General features: G+C 37.8%; 1 protein-coding gene across 2 annotated transcripts in view; it reads right to left on the bottom strand.

Annotated features, from left to right (window-relative positions):
- Positions 1-22,088, bottom strand: part of PACRG (parkin coregulated) — a 263,658-nt gene that overhangs the window by 112,829 nt on the left and 128,741 nt on the right. For both annotated transcript variants that reach the window (XM_083373098.1, XM_083373097.1), the window contains 2 exons: positions 11,570-11,741; positions 3,928-4,077 (listed from right to left, as the gene is read on the bottom strand). In XM_083373098.1, the coding sequence (XP_083229224.1) occupies positions 3,928-4,077; positions 11,570-11,741 (322 nt within the window). The remainder of the gene's footprint in view (positions 1-3,927; positions 4,078-11,569; positions 11,742-22,088) is intronic.

The following is a 22,088-nucleotide window of genomic DNA, read 5'->3' as shown; positions in this document are numbered from 1 at the left end:
TATTTTCAGAGCAATGAAAACCATATGAATAAAGGTTCTTTGACTACCTTAATTAGAGGACCTGGCATATGAATTAATAATGATTTTTTTTCATTTCACTTCTATTCAGTCCATAAGAAACCATCTTATGCTGCTTGAACATTTTATCCATCTAGCTGGTATCTCCTACTTAGATTTGGTAATAGATCTTCATAGAATAGGGAATGTTCCTAAATCTAATATAACCTGAAAAATGCAAGGAATTAATCCTGAGACTTAATTTTTTTAATAAAGCAGGTAACATTTTTATTGGCACTACAACAGACTATAAATATATGTTTTCCTTACTATCCACATAGGAATATAACTGATAGCAGGTAGACATGTCATAAAAAATAAAAAAATAAGGAGGCCAATAGATTAATGAAAGTACTAATGAATTCAATGGATTTAAATTCAATATAACTTGTTTTTAATATGATGGTGTTCAGGAGCAGAGTGTTGGTCTGATCAGTATTTTCCAATTTAATACTTGACACTCAAATCAAGTCTGCATTGCATCATTGGGATTGTAAATCTTCTGTAACCACAAAGGGAGTCTCTGACCATGTCCACCTGACACACTCCGCGTGGATTAAGATATTTATCCTGGAAATGCATGCAAGATGACATCCAACTGCTATTCCCTGCCTCTTCTGCAATACTTTTTTTTTTAAAAAAAGTTTGTGGCGACACAAAAAACAAAAAAAGACATGCCATTGCCCTTCTTAACTTTTTGAATCTTACATTTACTGTTCACATATCTGGGAGGGGTGAAAACAAAGTGAAGAGCAGAGATACTTGTTTCATGTTTTTACCTGCACTAGATTAAGATCTCATACGGATTTAAGCAACACGTTAGAGTGGGGTTTACTAAGTTGTGCTTGTAGGCTATAATTGAGACTCTCTACAGTAGCACATATTCAGAGGATCCACTAAATGAAACAATTTCATGCTTAACTTGTGTATGAACACTGTCACTGTCTCCCATAACCTAACAAATGAAATACCTGGATAGTCGTGCACATTTTCATGCTAAACATTTCATAAATTTATTTGTGGAAGACATATATATCCAGCATTTATTGAATCATCCCTCTGGCTTATTTATCTCCAATGGACATTACTTTTTTGACATTGAACTTTTATTGAATGTGCCACCATTTTATTGACCAACAATAATGTCTGTTTGAGGAGATCAAGAAAGCAGAACAAAAATGATTAAATTCATCAAGAGTGTCTGTTTGAGGAGATCAAGAACAAAATGATCAAATTCATTCCATTTTCATCTGTGTTGTTTTCTTCCTACAGTTGAGATTTATAGGGCTTTGTTTTAAAATTCTGCATCATTTAATCTGCACAGCACTTCACAAGCTATTATTGATCACTTGAATAAAATATACTGATGACAAAATGTTTCTGCTTTCTAAAAGCTCATAAAGACATTATGACTGCTTTTATTTGGCACCATATAATAGTTGCTAAAGGACAATCCCGATGTTTTCATTCATCCGACAACATTATATTTAAAAACACAAACATTTGGCACAGCTATCTAACACTTATCAAAGTAATTTCTGCTCCCTATGCTGATGTAATATCCATTCAGCATGAGGCTTGATGGAATTTTATGTTAAGCTTTGAAGATATTATTTGATCTCTTTTCATCTTCTGCTTTCTGCATACAAAACATTAAAGCATATTTTACTTTTACTTTTTACCTTCTTACCTTTAAGTTAGGTGACTTAATGAATTTATATTTAAAATATGAATAACATAACAAGACTCTTACTACTATAGTAACAACAACAGATGGTAACAAATACTTGTATCATGATACTGTTAAATATGAAGAGAACTTAAGAAAAACTGCTCACAGGTTATACCTTATTAATTTCAAGAAAGACACTGAATAATATCATACTGTTGACAACAGCTTTAATTCATGCCTCAGGTACAAACCTATGAAAATTGAATGTTAAACCAGGAAGGCTAGCTATTGTGCTTTCACTAGCTGATGATAAGTTAGAATGGTAATATAATACAACAAAGATATACCTATTGTAAAACCATATTGCCTTTTTTGCATAATTATAATTATTTGATCAGAGCAAACCTGTATTATAGGCTGAAATATTAATTTCTAAGCATAAACTTTGGTGGTTAAAAGTTTCAGAAGAGCCATTTAGGATTTGATGTTTGATTCATAAAATCCAGAAGGTAGTCCAAGACCTAAAAGTATTAGTATTGTTCCCTGTAAGATCCAATAAATAGGCACTAATTATTTGAAAACATATTTTTTTCAGAAAAGCAAAACACAAAGTACACAAATGTAATAAGAAATGAACAATCTGTAACATTTGTTCAAGGGAATAGGAAAACTACTTGTATAGTCATTTTGTGTATGGTTCAAAACTGAGAGATTATTGTTGCACATGGCTAGCATTATGTCACATTCTTTTAGCTATATCAGATATTATTCTCTAATGGACATGTTACCCAAATCTAGAGATTCTGGTTCATTAAGAAGCTTTTTCTTCATAACTACTGCCAATGCATCAACCCTTTTTTATAACCCATTAATCATTTTTTAAAATATATGAAGTAAATTTGAATAAAGGAAAAAAAGGTATACTGTGGCAATATGAGTTTTAAAGGGTGATGACCAATGTAGTTATTATTAAAGCATCTAAACTGAAATACTAGAGATTTTATGGACAACTGCCAAGTCATATAATTGATTAGCATGCTTTGTAATCATGGTACCTTAATGTGCTTCAATATGCAAAGAGAATGACAGAATAAGTTTTCAACTTTCAACCCATTCACATTATATGCCATATAAATATTTTTACAAGATTGATAAAAGGCAAGCTGCTTAGGTGCATGCATGTAAAGTTCCCTTCATTTTAAGAAGTCAAGAAGTTTTTTAAAAATACACACTTGGAGTGTGATAAACAGGGATTTTTTTGTTTACTGAACTCTTCCGTTTACCATCATCACCAAACTGCTTGACCATTTTATAATGAAATTTTAAATGAGCACATTGCCCTTGAAACTGAATCAACCCATTGCAAGCACTGTAATGGTATTACATCAAAGTTGCTTCTACTCTAAACTACAAACGCAACTTGGAAATGGTTTGACTCAGAAACACTGAGATCACTGAATAAAGCTGAAAATCGCCACCCTGTCCTGCCCTAATCAATGCAGATTATGAAGCAATTCCGAAGTCTTTCATTCCAGTCATGGGGGAATGAACATCCTCCATGGAAGGGGGCGGGGAACAAAAAATTGATAGAACCTGTTTGTTTCAGCCTTGCTAAATTCCTATGGGGAGCAGCAAAGCTGACAAGGCACTTTTCTCTTGAAGGTTCTGCTAGCTAGTTACATTCAACCCACTAGAAGTGGGGGCTGAAACAGAGGTTCCCTCCAATCAGAAGCTAGTTTTATAAAACTAGTTTTATAATCATTCAGCTAATAAAAAAGATGAGCTGCAAATAAATCAATTCAGATCTCAAGACTGACATTCACAGCTGCGCAGAATTCTCGTGTGGAGGTACCCAACCTTCATGACAAATTAAAAAGCCAATGCTTGATTTGTTTACTAAAAAGGGAAAAAAATACAGTCTATCCATGCATTTTAACAATGCTACAGTAATTTTAATTAGTGGAAGATGGTAGAACTGCTCCAGTGGTTCTGTAATGTGTTAAATAAGCTCTATACATAAGAAGTAATAAATGCTGGTGTTAATTTCACAGCATCCCTGGAGAGTAAAAGAGGAGAAAGTGCCAAATATATTTTAGTTTGTATACTATAGTAAATTCTTACTACATTGTTATTCAGGCTTGCCTTGAGCCCCTCTATACTGAAGGATTTGAAGACACGGCATTGCTAGGATCACTCACCATTCTTATTCTTAAAGATGTTTAAAATAGGGAGAATCTGACGATAATAGGGCACTAAAGCTTCCCCCACCATATCAGCTGACACCACCAGGTGCTGAAGGACTTTGAGCGTGATGCAGATGACCTGTCGGTTTCGAAGGTTCAGCGCATCTTGGATGAACGAAAAGAGACAAGCAAAAAACAGAAGAATTAATTTCAAGAACATATTGAGGAGGGGAGAAATTCTCTAATAGACAAATTTAATTAAACTGTACTCTGCAGGGGATTGTAAGTGGGCCTTTATTAGCCTGGCTTTGAAGGAACCCAGAGATGGATTGCAGTCCCAATGTTATAAAACACTGCCTTGTCTGAGTGTTATTTGTTCCCACAATTTGTGCTGACTCTTCAGTAACCCCAAGAATGCAGTTGATTATTCCTTCTTGCTGTCTGTCCTACTGGTTCCTGCCACCCCCACCCCTACCCACCCCACTCCCCCTAGAAAGAGAAGAAATAAAAAGGAGGGGGAAAACGTATCACCAGTAGCAGTGGGACTACCAAGGGAATTGAAAAGGCAAAAGGATGAAGGTTGACGAGACATTCTGCTCTAACAATTAGCCTGTTTATTTTTGCTCGCTTAGAAATCATTTTATTCTTTTCAATTAACAATTGGTACTATTCGGAGAAAAGAACAATGATAGAAATGTTCACAAAGAAAAGCTTGTAGACTTTATTTTATTTTATTTTGTTTTTTTAAAAAAACCTAAATGATAAATAGGGATTCTATCTTGCCCACTTGAGAATTTTCTGTGTAGTGTCAAGCAGCTGGATTTTGCTCCTGAAATCAGTAACACCTTTTGTCCTGTTCCATTCCAGGTTTCATTCAAAACAAAATAATGTTGTGCTCTCCTTTATATTTCAAAATTATATTTTCAAACGTGAACCTAAATTCAAATTTCTTCATTGCTCCTGCTTCCCACTCCAACATGATATAGTAGGGAGTAAAGGTCACCAGCTGTAGATTATTGTGAAAAGCTCCATTGCATATGACAGTTGCACAGTTGCGATGTGCAAAGTCCCCAACTAACAAACAAAAACTTTTCCCCACATTCTATCTATTACAGATGTCAAGCTCCAAAAGGAGACTAGAAGGGAAAAATAATGCAAAAATAGGTAAGTGTGAATACTGCAAATAATAGAACGGGATGAAAAGGAAGAAGTGCCAAATTTCCTCCAGCTCCCAGGCTCCCCTTTCGCTTGTCCTTCACTCTCGTCCTTCTTCCTTTTGACCTCGTCTTCTCTTGCTTTTCTCACAGTCGCGCAAAAGAGTGGCAAGCCTAGCTAAGCAATCTCTTTCTCTGCACAGTTTAGTTCACTTGCCAGAGTTTTTCCCTCTGCCAGGAATCCATTCCCATATTCAGCAATCAGTCAGAAATAGGCTGACAAAACCCCAGTGAAGCTGTAACTGCAGGAGTTCTGACTATTCAACAACCATCCTACTACATGCAGCCTGTTTATTTCAACATATTTGAAGGTTGTTTTTTTTTGAGTGCCTTCTCCCAATTTAGTTCAGCAAGAAAGTCTGGACTGACAGGGATTGGCAACTTCTCAATTACCCCTGCCTTTAAAAAATGATATAAATGCAGTTTTCCATGTTGGAAAACATGCCACGGTTTTGAAAAACACATGAGTTTGGGAAATGGGAAGAGGAGTTGTCCTTTACCCAATTTTCCTTAAATTATGGGTTCTCAATGATTTCATTCAAACCCATCATTTTGGAGAGAGGAGAGGCTAGAGATCATTAGTGAAAGGAACAGGACTGTGCCTCTTGCCAACAGTCCCAATAGGAAACCTCTAGGTCTTCATTCTGGAAAACTAGAAAGCTCTAAAGAGTTTGGTGGATGCAATACTTAATTCAAAGACACAATGTGAAATATTTTCGGTAGTGTTGCCTCTTGTACAATGTTGAAAGGTTAATATAGCCTTTGGCTCAAACAGAATGGTGCCCTGCTTGCATTAAATTAATTCAGAATCATTAAGAAAATATTTTAAAGATGCTGACTTATTTTGGCTCACCCATTTCTCTATATCCAATCTCTTTAAAATAACTGTTTTTCTCCCTTCGAGTTCAACTGAGTTTTTACCCTGTTGCAGGAGAAATATTTCCAAACGTGGCGCAGGTTAACAGTCAGCTATTTGCAATAAAGCTGGTTCATTTCTAACTCAATAAATAAGTATTGTGCTTGTTGAAAATGCAATAAAGCTATATTTCCTATATTGCACTAGTTGAAATTGTGATGAAGCTCCGTTTCCTTAGACAGTATTAAAGTGCAGTGTAATACCTTCTATTACTGTGACTACTTGGATTTATTTCTAGCCACACTGAAAATGAATGAAGTGTGCATTTTGTTATGTTTTCTTTAAAAAAACAACACAGCAATGACATCTATGAACTGAAGAAGGTGGCAATTTTAAATCATGGCCTCCCACTGTTACTGCTTGGTAGGGAAAGAAGCCAGTGGCGTAGCGTGGGTTGTCAGCACCAGGGGCAAGGGAAGTAATTTGCGCCCCCTAACCCGTGGATTTTAGCACTCGAGTCTCTTCCACTAGATTAGTTAAAGAAACCCTTACCCCCTAAGCACATGTATTGTTTGTTATGAAAATACTGATGTAATTAAAGTAAAATGCATCTAATGCACCCCCCCCAGATGTTGCGCCCGGTGCGGCCGGCCCCCCCTGCACCCCCCACGCTACGCCACTGAAAGGAGCTCATAGAATATCTAGCTACATGAGTGAGAAGCACATCTCTCCCTTCCTGCATTTTTGGGATGTAAGTTTTATCCAGCCAAATTGCTGGGTAGCGCTTCTTCTGAGACAGCCTTGGAATCTCTCCCATGGCTGACGCAGATTCAGAATCTCTAAAGAGCATCAGTTAATCAAGCAGCAGCATTGATATAGGAAGACAAGTTAAACCGTTCTTCTAGACAGGAGCTTCATCAGCTACCATTTTGTTTGTTTGTTTTTTGCTCTTAAATTTACTCTGTGGATTGTTTTATCAGATACTTTACAGGCAATTGTTGGGCAGAAAGAGAAAATATACATTTTCCATTAAAACAAAAAAAGACATTAAAAATATAATATATTGTCACAGATAAAAACTTCTTATATGTGAGAGATTATTTTAAAGACTCCCTGGAACTGATCATTTCAGAAAATTCCAACAACCTGACTTAAGCTCAATTATAGCTAATGATCACAGAATGAGTACATCTGGTTCCTTGTCCTGGTCAGGCAACAAGGTCACTTTCTGCACCACTGATGGCTATATAGTTGAAATTGTGCCCATCTGCAAGCTGGAATCCCCTACTGTAGGTGCCAGATCATTAAAATTTGTAGCTTGGGGTTGAGACTAAAGGAGTACAGTAATGATTAATTTGGAAGAGGAGCCAAAAAACAGATCTTGTCATAGAGGGATGGGAAAGATCTTTCTGCTTCAGTGCTAACATTTGGAAAAGCCCAGATTTTTATGCCATCTTTAATATTTGCATGAATTTTACACTTACACTGTCCTTTGAATCTGAATGTACCTCTTTTATGTATCCTAGTTGGTGCTGCTCTTGATCCAATGTAATTAAAGAAGTGCTTAATATTTTATATTATAGTGACAAGTATGTATAATACTTTAATTCCCCTTTTTAATAAATTATCAAAAAAGGAAACACATTTATATAAGTCATGTGTCTGAGAAATTGTGTAAACCTCTGTGATTTAGTCTAACAATGGAACAATAGGCAAGAAATGTTACCCTTTTTTGGTCAGATTTTGCTATTTTGTTCTTCACAAAGCCTTGTTACTGCTGCATGTTCCATAACTGAAGTATTATTACTGGGCTGAATTAACCTGTAGTAGCTTTACATTGAGTAAAGCATCTATTGAGAACCAGAGCCTGGAGTGGTAGTGTGTTCCTTAATCTTAAGTCCTCTACCGGAGGCCTGGGAATTTGAGGGTTTTGTGCAGGATCATAGCTGTTCCTAGCACTGCATTCTTCCTGGATAGAGAGCTCTGATGTTATTCCTGGGATCTGTTGGAGCCACTCTGCCACCTTAGAAGTCATGGCCCCAATTGCTTATGCCACTACTCCTTTGGCCTTTTCCTCCAACACCCTCCCCAGTTCCACTACTGGGCCTTGGTATTTCTCCAAAATGCCCAGATAGATAAAATTCTCGAGTTATCCTATGATCTTGAATCTTCCAGTTACTTTTTTCCCCCTCAGAATTTTAGTTTCATCACAGTTCATTTGTAGTTGGTTACCTTGACAATACTTGACTAATTGTTGAAGTTGGTATTTCAAATCTTATTTGTTACATGGAAGAAAGAACAATATCATCTGCATAAAGCAAAGTACACATTTTCCTTTTGGCTAAACTTGGGCAATGGCTATCAACCTGAAGTAATGCAGTCATCTTGCACCTTTGCCTCGTTGTTACTTGCCTGTGAGCAAACCTTTTCTTAAACTGTACAATTAACATGCATTATATTGTGTTGATATAAAGCCTATATCATAAAGACAAGATACCTGTCATGAAACAAATCCTTAAGTGAACCCCAAATTTTGTTCTATTTACAGAATCAAAAAGTGGCCTTAAAATGTAAAAAAGTGAATAAATGATTTGACTTTTAGGAAAATAAAGTATTTTGCCACTAGGTAAATTAATATAAAATATTGATCAGTTCTTGAACTGCGATATACTGAAAATGCATTTAAGGAAGCACATGAACCAAAAGAAAATAAAAATAATTTAAATACAGAGAAATTAATGAAGTTAAACCATTTTTATGTTGTGTGACTTATACCCAGTAGCAAAGACACTAGAGTCAGGAACAGATTTTTCTGCCACTTATTTTACTGAGACATCCAGAAGAACTAATCTTAGTGAGTCTTCAGTAATTCCAGCATATACCGGCAGCCCAAGATAAACGAACAACAAAAACTAGATTGCTCTCATGCTTAATTAACCATTGATAAAAAATAATAACCCAACACACTGCACTTCGGAAATATTACAATTAGCACCATCAATTTCAAAATATTGTTTCTAAATCAGGAATATATTACAAAGTGGTTTTTTTTAAAAAAAAAATCCAGGGCAAAGGTTTTATAGTTTGTGCAAACTAGCACTTATCAAAAACTCCAGATACTCTGCTATAGGCCTGATAAGCTGCCTAATTAAATCACCAAGTTATTTATCAGGCATGTTATCTAAACAAGGCAACCAGCAGTTCTGACAATCATTTTTCATGTCAGTAGAAACATAAAAGGGCTACGCTAGGGAGAAATTATGGCCATGCCGGGCAGAGACAATGAGTGTTATTGTTAAAGATATCTACAGCCCCCAGCCTGAGGAAGTTGAGCTCTCCTGGCAGCCCAGACTATTGTAAAAGTTTCTTGAGTTCTGCTTCTGAAGTGTCAATAGATGGATTTTGTGGCAGGCCTGTTCAAAGCACTATCCTCTTAATAAGATTTCCCACTGGTTATCTGAGCAGCAGGCTTGTTCTAGCACAGAGGTCCCCAACCTTTTGGGCACCAGGGACCGGTTACTTGGAGAGAGGTTTTTCTGCAGACCAGAGGGGGTGTGGTTTCGTGTGCTGCCTTGCATCCCGCAGATGGGGCTTTGCTTGTTTGTGCGGCCTGGTTGCTGGCATGCTGTGGCCCCGGACCAGTCCACGTACTGGGGGTTGGGGACCCCTGTTCTAGCAGACTCTTGCCTCACTGCCATCTCCAGCTTCAGATTTTCTGAGCTTAACACCCACATGTGTGCATACTAGCTCTCTCAATAGAGAGAGCTGTCTTGAAACAGAAACATCAGCTCACCTCTGCCCACCTACAACGAGCAAACCGGATGAGGCAGCCTCATGGCAGCCACTGCAGCTCCATCTCAGCCTAGTTAGCTATTCCTAAACTCATTGCCATGGCTGCGGTGGCAGAGACTAATCTGGCATTCTTAAGGATTCCTGCCAGAGGGAGCCCCATTGTATGGTAAGATGCCAGCAGGTTGCCCTTATGGGAGAGAACAGATTATGCCATGGTCTTCCCCTTTCAGAGCCCTAGTATCCCAGGTGCCTCTTTGATTGGCCATGCATTTCTTTCTCTAACAGCAACCTTGGCTATTATCAAAAGCATAGCAGAGCATTGTAGTAACTTGTACACAAGAGGCAGACCAAACCAGCAAGGTACCACTCTATATTTGCCTATCTAAAATATAAGATTGAGAAATTGTCCTTGGAGAGAGGCTCTGTGCTTATGCATAGAAAACGGGTGATCTCTTAGCATTTATAAGTGCTGTGCAGACATAAGCACAACAATATGTTTCTTTTTAGACCAACCAAAATATTTTAAAATGTTTTAACTGTTTTACCAATTTATAACAGTGTCCCTGTGGTCATGTGGTCAAAATTTGGGCACATGGTAATTGGCATGTATTTATCACAGTTGTAGCATCCTGAGGGTCATGTGATCACCATTTGCAACCTTGCCAGCCAGCTTCCAACCAGCCAAGTCAATGGGGTAAGCCAGATTCATTTAATAACTATGGCAAAAAAGGTAAAACCAGCACAACTCCCGTAATGACTGCATCACTTAATGACCATATCGCTTAGCAACAGAAGTTCCAGTCCCAGTTCTGGTCATAGGTTGAGGACTACCTATATTGAATCCAAAACCTGGCGTATTTCAAAAGAAGGAAGGGTCATTTCACTATCCCCCAAATAATGCTTGTGTCCTGAAATTATAGTTTGAGGTTCAAATATAATCATGAACTATGATCAATACACCAAGATTTATCAATTTGCATTATATTGAAGAAGGAAAAAGGGAAGGGTATGGAAGAATAATGCAGGCAGGCAGTGGCTCTTGCCTATCTTAAGGAGCACAAAGATGTTTATCAGAAATAGAAAATTATCTCCTGATGCGGGAAAACCTGACTTAGAAAGAAAAATAACCAAGCTGCTCAAAATAGCAAAATAAAAAAGTTGAGGTACTGCAAACTATTTCTTTTACAGCAGGGGTGTCAAACTCAATTTCATTGAGGGCCGCATCAGCATTGCGGTTGCCCTCAGGGGGCTGGGTGGGTGTGGCCTGGGTGGGTGTGGCCTACTGGGTGGGCGTGGCCAGAGTGCGTATGGCCTACTGGGTGGGCGTGGCCAGCTCTACATCATTCGCATCAAGGGTGCCTATGGGGGCCTGGGCAGGAGTGGGATGGATCTGAGGGTCTCTGGCAGGAGGAGGGTCTCTGGGCCAGGGCCAAGGCAACGGGGGACGTTCCCTCACTGTTTCCAGGATGGCTTCGCGGGCCGCATGAAACCACTTTGCGGGCCGGATCCGGCCCCCGGGCCTTGTGTTTGACATGTCTGTTTTACAGTGTTCTCATATCTTAGTTTGAGGAATATAAAAACAAGAATGAAAAGTAGTTTAACAACTTATATACTGCACCATGGTTAGCATTAGAGTAAGAAAAGAACAAGTCAGGCAACACAGTTCTTTGGGCTTTGGTTATGGCCTTAGAACTGACTCAAGTTTATCATCTAGTAGAAATACAAGGCCCGCCATATTTTATTCCTTAATTAGCAGCCTCCAAACCCTAGACCCCATTTCATTCTTCAGACTTACTTTTTATTGGAATAATGAGCTGAGGAATGACAGGAAGGATCTTGTTCCCACCGTGCTCCAACATGTCATGGATGCCTTGGCGAGCAAAAAACTCATAAGGAAATTGCATTTCACACAATCCGTCGAAAAACAGTGGCAAATAGTGGTGGTAGTCCAATTTTTCAATCTCCACCTGGAAATCCATGCAGAAAAGAAGTAAATCAAAATTTATCAACTATGTTGTCCTATTACAATAACCTAAAAGTGTCATCGCAATGTTCTATTGAGCAAGACAAATGTTAGCATCCATTAGGATATCACTTGATGGTGGTTATTCTCTTTCAAAGCAGAAAATAAAAAAAAAACTGATCTTCGATGCTTGTATTTCCAAGTATTATTTGATATGCTGCATCCACTCATTCTGAATGGATAAATCCTTCTGGTGAGGAATAAAGCTATTATGGAAGACTACCAAAATGTATATTATAAAGCTGAAACGGAAAATAGGAGTGGTTTCCAACATTATATATTACCAATAATGAAACTGGTATTTACATTAGTGCAGAATTTCTAATTATTCTAGTTATATATAACCACAGTACAATTTTTTTGCATTACTGATGTTACTAAAAACAAAAGACTAAATTGAATTTACTCAAATAGTTATGAAAACAACATTAATCATATAAATCTGAATGAGTTCACTTTGATGTGATATATCAAGGAAATTATCTGATCAAAGGAATTATCTGATTAATTTATGATCAAAATGCATTTTATAGCATACTACAGGAGAAAACAAACCCTGTGATACCGATGACATAAAGTCAATCCCTTTATTTTGAAGTGATGATGAATACAAGAAGTGAGAAAAAACTTTCCACTCTTATTGAACTTTCATGGCCTTTTAATTATAGCATTTCAATCATGAGGAACATCATCCTACTAGTATTTATACTTGTAAAATGTATTTTAAAGAATTCTGATGGGTAAGAATATCCCAATATTCTTCTTGATTATTTTTCATTTGAGACAACAAAGCTTATTTTATACAACTCTGAGGGAAGTTAAATTTTGTTTTATATAATTTTCAGCTATTACTGTAGGAGATGATCAGGCTAAGCCCAAGGGTGATGTCAAATATATCATCAGTTTGGAATCATTATGCCATCGTAAGAGGCCTATGTCAGCCCCTCCCTTGAAGTCTGTTGACTTTTATCTGGTGCCAATTTTCCAATTTTTATAGATGATGGAATAAACTCATAGTGTTTTTGAATTGAATCCTGGCTCCTGACTTCCTGTGCCTGACAATTACTAGGTATTCTCATTTCCTAGGTAACCTTCATTAATGGAGCTTATAATACATTTCTGTTTTAAAAGGCTTAATTGACAGAGCATTATTTTTCTTACAATATCATTAACTTTGGAATGTATTGAAAAAATCAAGTTGAGAATTGTGTTTCTAAAGTACAGCTGTTTCAAAAATTTGCAGAGATTGGCAACTCATGCTACTTTGGAAAAAAACTTAAAACGATATTGGTTTTCTTGAAGAATCTGCTGGGAGGCTGTGAAACCAACTGTTCTTGCAGTGTTAAATGTCCTCCCACCACATGGAATCCAGAAATATTTTAGTATTACATTTCACAGTGTGAAACCTTTTGCTTCTCTGTTTATGACTTAGCTTTGAACAGTAACTATTATGCAAAAGGGCCAAGATAAATAGGATTTTTGTTGTTGTATACACCCATAACATGCTTCTAAATTTTTCAGTTCCTCCTACAAAAGTATCCCGAATCAAAATTAAAAGTCTCTGGCTGCATTCAACTGAATTTATTGAAACATTGGTACTGACTCACTGAGTGTATTTTTCCTTTTTCCTCCAAAAAAATATCAAGAGTAACTACGTAACACTATATGATCTACAAAAGCAAAAGGGTAACAGAGAATTGATCATTCCCTTTTTCCTGATTTTTTTTAACAACACATCAAGATATTGCTCCAATGGAAAATACATTATGTTGATAAAAGTACACAAAGGACAGTATGCTATTATCTAGTCATTCTGTCCTTTACTTTTTTTGTTTTAACTAAAGAAAATGGACAACACACTTTGAAGTTTTCCTGAGTATGTTAGATTCAAAACACAATGACCTTTCACATTGTCTAGGAATGATTATATGTGAACACCTGATCAAACAGCTGCTAAAATAAAGACTCAGATTATTAATATAATACAATGGAAGTACCAGATGATAATGGTTTTGGAACAGCTGCACTGAACTTTCTTGCTTTCTTTATAGCTCAAGATCATGCAGGAAATTAAACTATATTATTAGTTGCTTTTGAACTATTTCAAGAGAGAGACATCCAGGCATGCTCTTTACCACTATCTTTAATAAACATATTATTCAGAGATAAAATTATTTCAAATACATGTGGCTATTTTGCAGCAACTCAAAACAGGAATGAGAAAGAAATATCTTCACCAACCCAAAAAGATGGAATATTCCAAATTATTACTATTATTTAATGCTTAAACATGGGCAGACATTTTTCAGTGAGAGGAGCCCTATTAATGTAGCTACATCTTTCTGTGTGTGTGCGGATAGACAGACAGACACACAGACACACAGACACACACAGACACACACACCCCTATGATCATTGTAGCATCCCCATGATCATGTGATCAAAATTTGGGTGCTTGGCAATTGCATATATTTATGACACTTGCAGTCTTTTAGTCATGTGATCATCATCTGCAACCTTCCCACATGCAAAGTCAATGGGGGAAGCCAGATTCGTTTAATGATGGCCTGATTCCATGGGGCTAAGTTCACTACCAGGGAATGATGTTCTAGACAGCAGGGAGTACAGCAGACAAGGTGTGTCTTCTGGGTCCTACCAGATGGACCTCCTTAGCAAACAGGACCTGGGGCATACCTCTTCTGGCGGATCTGCTGGGAGAGACAGATGTAGCCAGGAAGAAGCAGTTCCTGAATTAACCTGGTCCCATGCCAGGCAGGGCTTTAAAGGTCAAAAACAGCACCTTGAATTGCACCCAGAAGCAAACTGGCAACCAATGCAACTTATAAAACCGAAGTGTAAATAGATACAAATTGAGTTTTGAAAACATTTTACTAACTGTAGGAGAATCGAAGGAATTAAGATCTGAATTAAGAGGTTATTGTAGCTTTGTTGCTGCTTTTTATTTCTTATTTTTTGGACACATAGCTATCCAAACATTAAAATAGCAGTTCTTTGTGTGTTTGTTTTTCTATGAGAAAATAAATAATCTTAACCCTAGTATAGCAAGAACAAGGAGATTCTTTATCCAGATAGCTGGTATCAATATATATGAAGGGTTTCAGCAATTGGCTAAGGATACTGAAATGCAGGATCATACTGATTCCTCAGATAACAACTGGAGAAAGGTGAAGTTTCATGTTTTCAGGTTTCTCTTTGTTTCCTAAGTTTGAAATCTGACTTTCCCCCCAGCTGATAACTGGAAAACTGGAGAGAGAAGAAGTTTGCTTATAAATACCATAGATGGTCAAGTCTCTGAAGATATACAAAACCTGTGGTAGAAATTTACAGTTAGTCTGACCACTATGCCTTGCTTTTTCATTGCTTTTCACTGGTATAATCTATGAAACGTAAGAGTCTAAAGAGCAGCTTGATTAAGAATTATTTTTTGTGCAATAGTTCTGAAATCAGGCAAGGCCTTATACATTTAAAGATTCTTTCATGCCTTCCTTAACACAATACCCAACCACAGGGATTTTGCGCAAGAACATTCCATGCTTCCTGCCTCCCCATCTGCAGTCTGATGCTGTACCATCCAGTAAATGTTTCATTACTTCAGCAGTTATTTCTGCAAAGTATGCCGACAGAATACATCATGATGTATGCACACATATATAAATGAAATAAAATATCAAAAAAAGATTTTCAACCTACTAAACACTATTGATACAGCTGAAGTAATGCGTGGGAAGCACTGCAACGGACCTGCTTCTTGTGGAGACAGGAGAAAAAACAACAACGGGGAAGGCGAGAGCAAGAAGCAAGAAACCAGAAATTCAGATCAAGCCAGGGTAAATGATGCATATCTCTCATGGGTCCTGCAACCTTCTTTATGCAGCAGTAGTTGAATAAAGCAACACCCCTACACCAGCCAACCAGATGGAGCATTTTGCCATGTCAGTTTCGATAAATGGTTTGTGATTTCATTCAAAACAGAAACGGGGCAATGGCATAGTAGCCATTAACAGATTCTCTTTGCTTACGAATGCCCATGGCAAAAGAGGGAGGGGGTTAGAGAAACTCGACTTAATTCTTATGTGCTCCCAAATGCTTCCTGGGTAAAACATGATCTTTCTCTTCCAAATCTCTGTTGATTTTGCTATAACAGGGGTGTCAGACTCATTTTCATTGAGGGCCGCATCAGCATTGCAGTTGCCCTCAGGGGGCCGGTGGGCATGGCCTACTGAGTGGGCGTGGCTAGAGTGCGTATGGCCTACTGGGTGGGCATGGCCAGCTCTACATCGTTCGCATCAAGGGTGCCTATGGGGGCCTGGGCAGGAGTGGGACAGATCTGAGGGTCTCTGGCAGAAGGAGGGTCTCTGGGCCAGGGCCAAGGCAGAGGGAGCCGTTCCCTCACTGTTTCCAGGATGGCTTTGCGGGCCACATGAAACCATTTCGCGGGCCGGATCTGGCCCCCGGGCCTTGTGTTTGACATGTCTGTGCTATAAAGTCATTTAAAAAAAAAATAAACTATAAGTCCATGTTTTGGGGAGGGTAAATTTGTCTTCCCTCCACTTAGGAAAGGAATTTCTACTTAGGAATTTTATCAGCAAAGAAACCTGGTGCACTTGGTCAGTGCATCTGGGAGGGCAGCCCTAGCTGAGCTTCACTGATTTCAAAAACCTAAGCAAAGGTGGACCTGCTTGCATAGGCGCTTTCAGTTAGCTCTATAATGACACCAAATTAATGAAATGGGCTTCATGATTTCACAAAACAAACTCTTGACATTTTGTATTTATGTCACACCACCATATGCCATAAGGGGCAGAATTTACGTCATATCACATGCTTCATAATTTGTCCCTTGTGGATGTCCTTGACTGGTTAGTATTATCCAGGTGGGCAAGCACTAGAAAATCTCAGGGCTTTTTAGATCCTTTTCAACCTATCATTCCCTCAAAGTATTCATAGTACAGCACTGACCATAAATAATGGCTGACTAGTAAGCCAAGCTACTAGCTTGGTATCTCTTCCAAAAATAACAAAGCTGGAAAGATGTCACTTCAGGAGGTCTTTGTTTAACAACCACTCATCCAGCAAACATTTGAACTTATGATGGCACTAAAGAAATGGTAGTTGTGACGGTTTCTTGCATTTGCAGCCACTGCCACATCCCACATCAGGTGATCACAATTTATGACTTTTATAATTGGCTTCTGACAAGCCAAGTCAATAGGGAAGTTGACAGGAATTTGCAAGTTGTACACAGGTGAGCTCTTTGCTTAAAAAGCTGCATGGTCCTCACTTAACAATGGTAACCAGGACTGCAGAACTGCCATTGCTAAGCTGCACAGTCAGATGGTTTTTCAACTTAAGACCATGTCACTTAACAATAGAGTTTCCAGTCCCAACTGGTATCAATAAGTGAGGGCTACCTATAGCCAGAAACCTATTGTTAAAATTTTGAGATTCCACACTCTTATAGAATCATAGGCTGAAAGTAAAGCAAGCCTAGCCCTTTCATTAGGATAGCAATTCCAGAGAAACTTTTCAACTTTTCTTGGAAACCTGCAATGACAGAACACCTACAACTCCAGGAGGCAGGTTGTTCTTCTGCAAGTGGCAGTCATGGCTAGGAAAGTCTTTTACACAGGTTTCCTTGTTACATCAATTCCACCCGTTTCTGGATTGGATGGCCTTTCTCATAGTCTTAAATCCACTCTCACTTGTATTGCTGTGCAGGTAATCCTTGACTTACAACCATTCGTTTAGTGACCATTCAAAGTTACAACCACACTGGAAAAATGATTTGCAACTGGTCCTTGTGTGTAAAATCGATGCAGCAACCCCATGTGTCAAAACTGACTTTGGCTCCATCGTTGCCTGCACCTTACTCCAGCTTGCATTTTGCCAAACAGAAATGGGAGGACAGTGAATTCCTAGGGAGGGGGGGGAGGCTATGGAATGTATGGTGAACTATGATCTGTGGGTGGCTTGGATGGGGGAAAGGGGTTTTACCTATGGGAGTTTTTGTTGGAAAATCCCAGAGCTGACTTTGCTTCTGCTTTACTCTTGGTAAATTTAAAGAGCCGGGAGTTATGGGATGGTTGACCCCATGGTTACCTGATCAAAATGTGGGTGCTTAACAACCAGCATGTATTTATAACAATTGCAGTGTCCCAGGGTCACATGATTTTCATTTGCAACTTTTTCAGCCAGCTTCTGGCAACCAAATCAGTGGGGGATTTGCTTAATGACTGCATGATTCACTTAACAGCTGCAGTGATTTGCTTAACAAGCATGGCTAAAAAGGTCATACAATTGAGCACAACTCATTGAACAACTACCTTGCTTAACAGGAGAAATTCTGGTCTCAATTGTGGTCATAAAACAAGGACTACCTGTAATGCCCCCCAAATAGGGTTGTCATTGAAGAACATTCAGAAGGTGCAACTAGTCCAAAATGCACTGGCACATTTTGGGTATTTCATGAATACTCTTTGGTAAACTGTACTGGCTGGCTCTTAATGGGCTTGTGTGGATAATCAAATATGCTGGGTTTTTTCCCCCCCTATAAAGACGTTTGAACCAGAGTCAGCTTACTTATGGGATTACCTGTGTCTGTTCATCCCAACTGGCAGAGTTGACATGCTCTAAGTCCTGTCTATTAGACAGTATCATCTTTTACCTAGGAGCAGGTCTTCTCCATTACTCTACCTGCTCTCTGCAACAGCATCCCCAGAGATTTGGATGGCCTGACTCTGTTGGCCTTTCATAACATATTAAACACTTGGACATTCCCATAGTAATCTGAGCTGGGAGATTGAGTCCCTTTTGCTGAGTGTTTTGTTTTGGTTCAAAGCTCTGAAGTGGTATGGGTTTTGATTCCAGTGATAGTTTAAAAAAACCCTGATGTGATTTATATTAGGTTTTTAAAATTTTTGTACACTGTCTAAAGTGAGACCAGAACCCTTGTATGTTGACTAACCCTGTATGTTGACTGACTAGATAAATAAATAAGTAAATAAGCAATTAAAAGACAAGTCTGCTACTTATGGTTTAGTTCTAATGAACTGAGGATCTTTTGACTATGAGAAAGAAAGAAACTCAACGACAAAATATTCCAGGGCTAAATTATTTCAGCAAATGAAAATGAAATAAAACTCTATTAAAGTTTACTGAGTTTGGAACCAAATGAAAAACAGTGTGAGATTTCACAAGGGAAAAGAGAAAATGGAAGAAAGTTCAGAAAAATAAATGAAGGACATTCATGTTCAGTAAATAATTCACAGGCTACTGTATAGCCTGATTATGTAATGCTAGTTGGAGAGAAACATTAAGGTAGGAGAATGGGCCATCAAAACTTACAAAACTTGGAGGACTTCTTCTGTTACAATAAATATGTAAAAATTCTGAAGGTATTCGGCAAGAAACAGTGGATATTAACTGAGGAAATTTAGGAACATATTTCTTGAAACAGTTGCGCAATATTTTATTTGTTCCCATTTGGATCTGCGTCTTTACTTATTCTTACTATGCTTAAGAAAACTGCTTTTAAATATGTGAGTGTATGTAGATTTTATAACTGAGCACACAATACTAATGCAAAAGCAACATAGCCTTCTAATACAGCATTCTGAAACCACAGAATGGCTCCCAAAATTATTCTTCCAGGTCTGTACATCTGAAAGCTGTTCATTGGCATGGCTCTTTCATGCAACTTCCTGGAGGTGATTTCCTGGCTAATTGTCGTTGATGTCACTGTCTGAAGTCCAACTCGATGAATAGCCTATTTGTCTTCACACTGATGCATTCATGGGAATCTCTCCAGGATGCAATTGCTACATTAAACTTCATGTTTTGTCTTGGCATAAATACTGGAACAAAGAAGGCAAACTCATTTTGCTCTTGAGTTCCGTATCTTTCTAAAGCCGTAGTGATTTAGACACAGATTGCATAAAAATATTATACGACTACATTTAACCAAAAGAATAGGGATGCAAACTTCATCCCATGATTTGAGCCCCACTGAATTGCTTGCGATAAATATGGATTGAATTGTTCAACATTTGTTCATCTTGGCAGAGAGTTTCTGTTACAATCTATGAGAATACACATTCATATGTTAATCTGTATTGTATATGTCAATGCCTTAAAGAAAAAGTGCTATTTTTGTGTTTACATTTTCTTGAAAATCACTTGAGCATGCCATTAAAAGCTAGGAACGGAGTATGTTTTATGTAGAGATAAAGACACAAACCTCCTGCTGCTGAGGGACTAAAAGGGAAAAGCCAAAAACTGTTTGGGCTGCCAGCACACATTCTAAGAAGAGGGTGAAGAAATCCATATCTGACACATTTCGTAACACATATAAAGCTCATCCTAAGCAATGCTTAAATTAGAGGATGGAGCAGCAAGAACCACTGGTAGGTGTAAAAGTGAGTGAGTGAGTGAGTGAGTGAGTGAGTGAGTGAGTGAGTGTCAGAAAGAGAGAGAGAGAGAACAGATTCCTATGATAGTATTTTCAGTGAATTAATTACTGAGGTCATGACTTAGCTAACACTTGGAAACTTTCAGGAGTGGGGAAACTCTTGTGGATTTCATTAAGAATCTTCATAACTTTCCCCATTCTTATTATCTGAATAGTACCTAGATAAAGGGTGGATTTTTTATTCATTTATGCATTTTTCAAATATATCTAGCATATAGTACAGACACAGTAACATCAGAAGCTACCAAAGATTTTGGAATTACAGACATTTTTCCAATTGATATTATTCATTAAAGGAAATGAATAAAAACATTGAGGTATGGAGAGGACAGGCATGTCCCAATGATACCATTTACGTAATAAATTCTGCGTCTATTTCATGTACAATCCACAAGCATTCCCTAAACAGAAGAGGCATATTATCTGTTCTTAATCCAGATTCCCAAAATGCTATATTCTGGAAGCATCTATGTGCAAATTAAATGCAACTGTCCCTCACTTTACACCCTCAAATTCTTTAAGAGTGTTAAAGATCTCACATCAATAATCTGTCTGGGAAACAACTGTGAGGTGTCTAACAGTAGTGGGTTTGAGTTTCACACCCAAGAAAAGACAAAAACCAAATAAATATGTATAGAAATATGAATCCTCCATCTTGGGATCCAACCAGGGAAGGCTACTCATGTTGTTGGGGGCAATTAAGCTGACTTTGTAATAATGCCGCTTGGGGTGTGTGTGAAAGCCCTAATAAGCAGGCATATACATAGAATGAAGGCTACTGCTAAGCTTGTAAGCTGCCCTGAGTCTTCGGAGAAGGGCGGGATATAAATGGAATTTAAAAAAAAAAGATGGCAGTTTCAAACAGAGGTATATGAAAGAGCAATAGGAATATGAGAAACTGTAAAAAACTGATTCATTTTATCCACTTTAACAGGGGCCACTGATATATTCTATTTATTGTATCTGACGCAAACAAAACTCGTTCTCCAAATAATTACTTGCGAATTGATGTACTCTTATCATTGCTCAGAGGAACAGAAAAAGCCATGTTAATTAGAAGTGCTCCATATGATTGCTGCTTAATAGGATGCGTTTGAAAATTAGCTTAAAGCTTAGTTATTGCTTGGGAAAGCTGCTTGCCTGGTGAATTTAACCCTTTTCAGAGATGCTAAATTGGACTTCTCTTTTCTTTCCTTCCCTATTTACTTACCTTTCATCCTCTAGTCATTTTCATCTAGTTTCTGCCCTTTCTCCTTCTTTCCCTTTCCCTTCCCTTTCCATCTCCCTTCCCTCACTCCATCACAATATTTCTTTTTCTGTTCCTGGTGAAAGGAGGAAAGGGATGGCACACTGTCATTTTGCCCGTAAAAGAGAACGGTTGTCATAAGTAGATAATGGGATCAATTAATTTTATAAATGGGGTAACTTCTTTTACAAGCAATTAGTTTTAATTGACTATCATTTCACTCTCACTCTCTCTTGGGATTGGGCAGTTCTTTGAATTCAAAGGCAAAAAAAAAAGATGCTGCTGCTTGATGGAATTATAAATCAGAACTCTGTGAGAATGCATTTCTGCACATTCTTTCTGCTTTTAAATCCAAAGTCCTGTACTGTAATAATAACAATAACAATAATAACAATAACAACAACAACAATAATAATAATAATAATAATAATAATAATAATAATAATGATGATGATGATGATAACAATAACACCACCACCACCACCACCACCACCAACAACAACAATAATAATAATAATAATAATAATAATAATAATGATAATAATAATAATAAAAGT

The sequence above is a fragment of the Vipera ursinii genome (assembly GCF_947247035.1).
Source record: "Vipera ursinii genome assembly, chromosome: 1".
In the NCBI taxonomy this organism is placed as follows: Eukaryota; Metazoa; Chordata; class Lepidosauria; order Squamata; family Viperidae; genus Vipera; species Vipera ursinii.
Note: the sequence above shows the minus strand (reverse complement) of the source record. Positions and strands in the feature narration are given on the sequence as shown.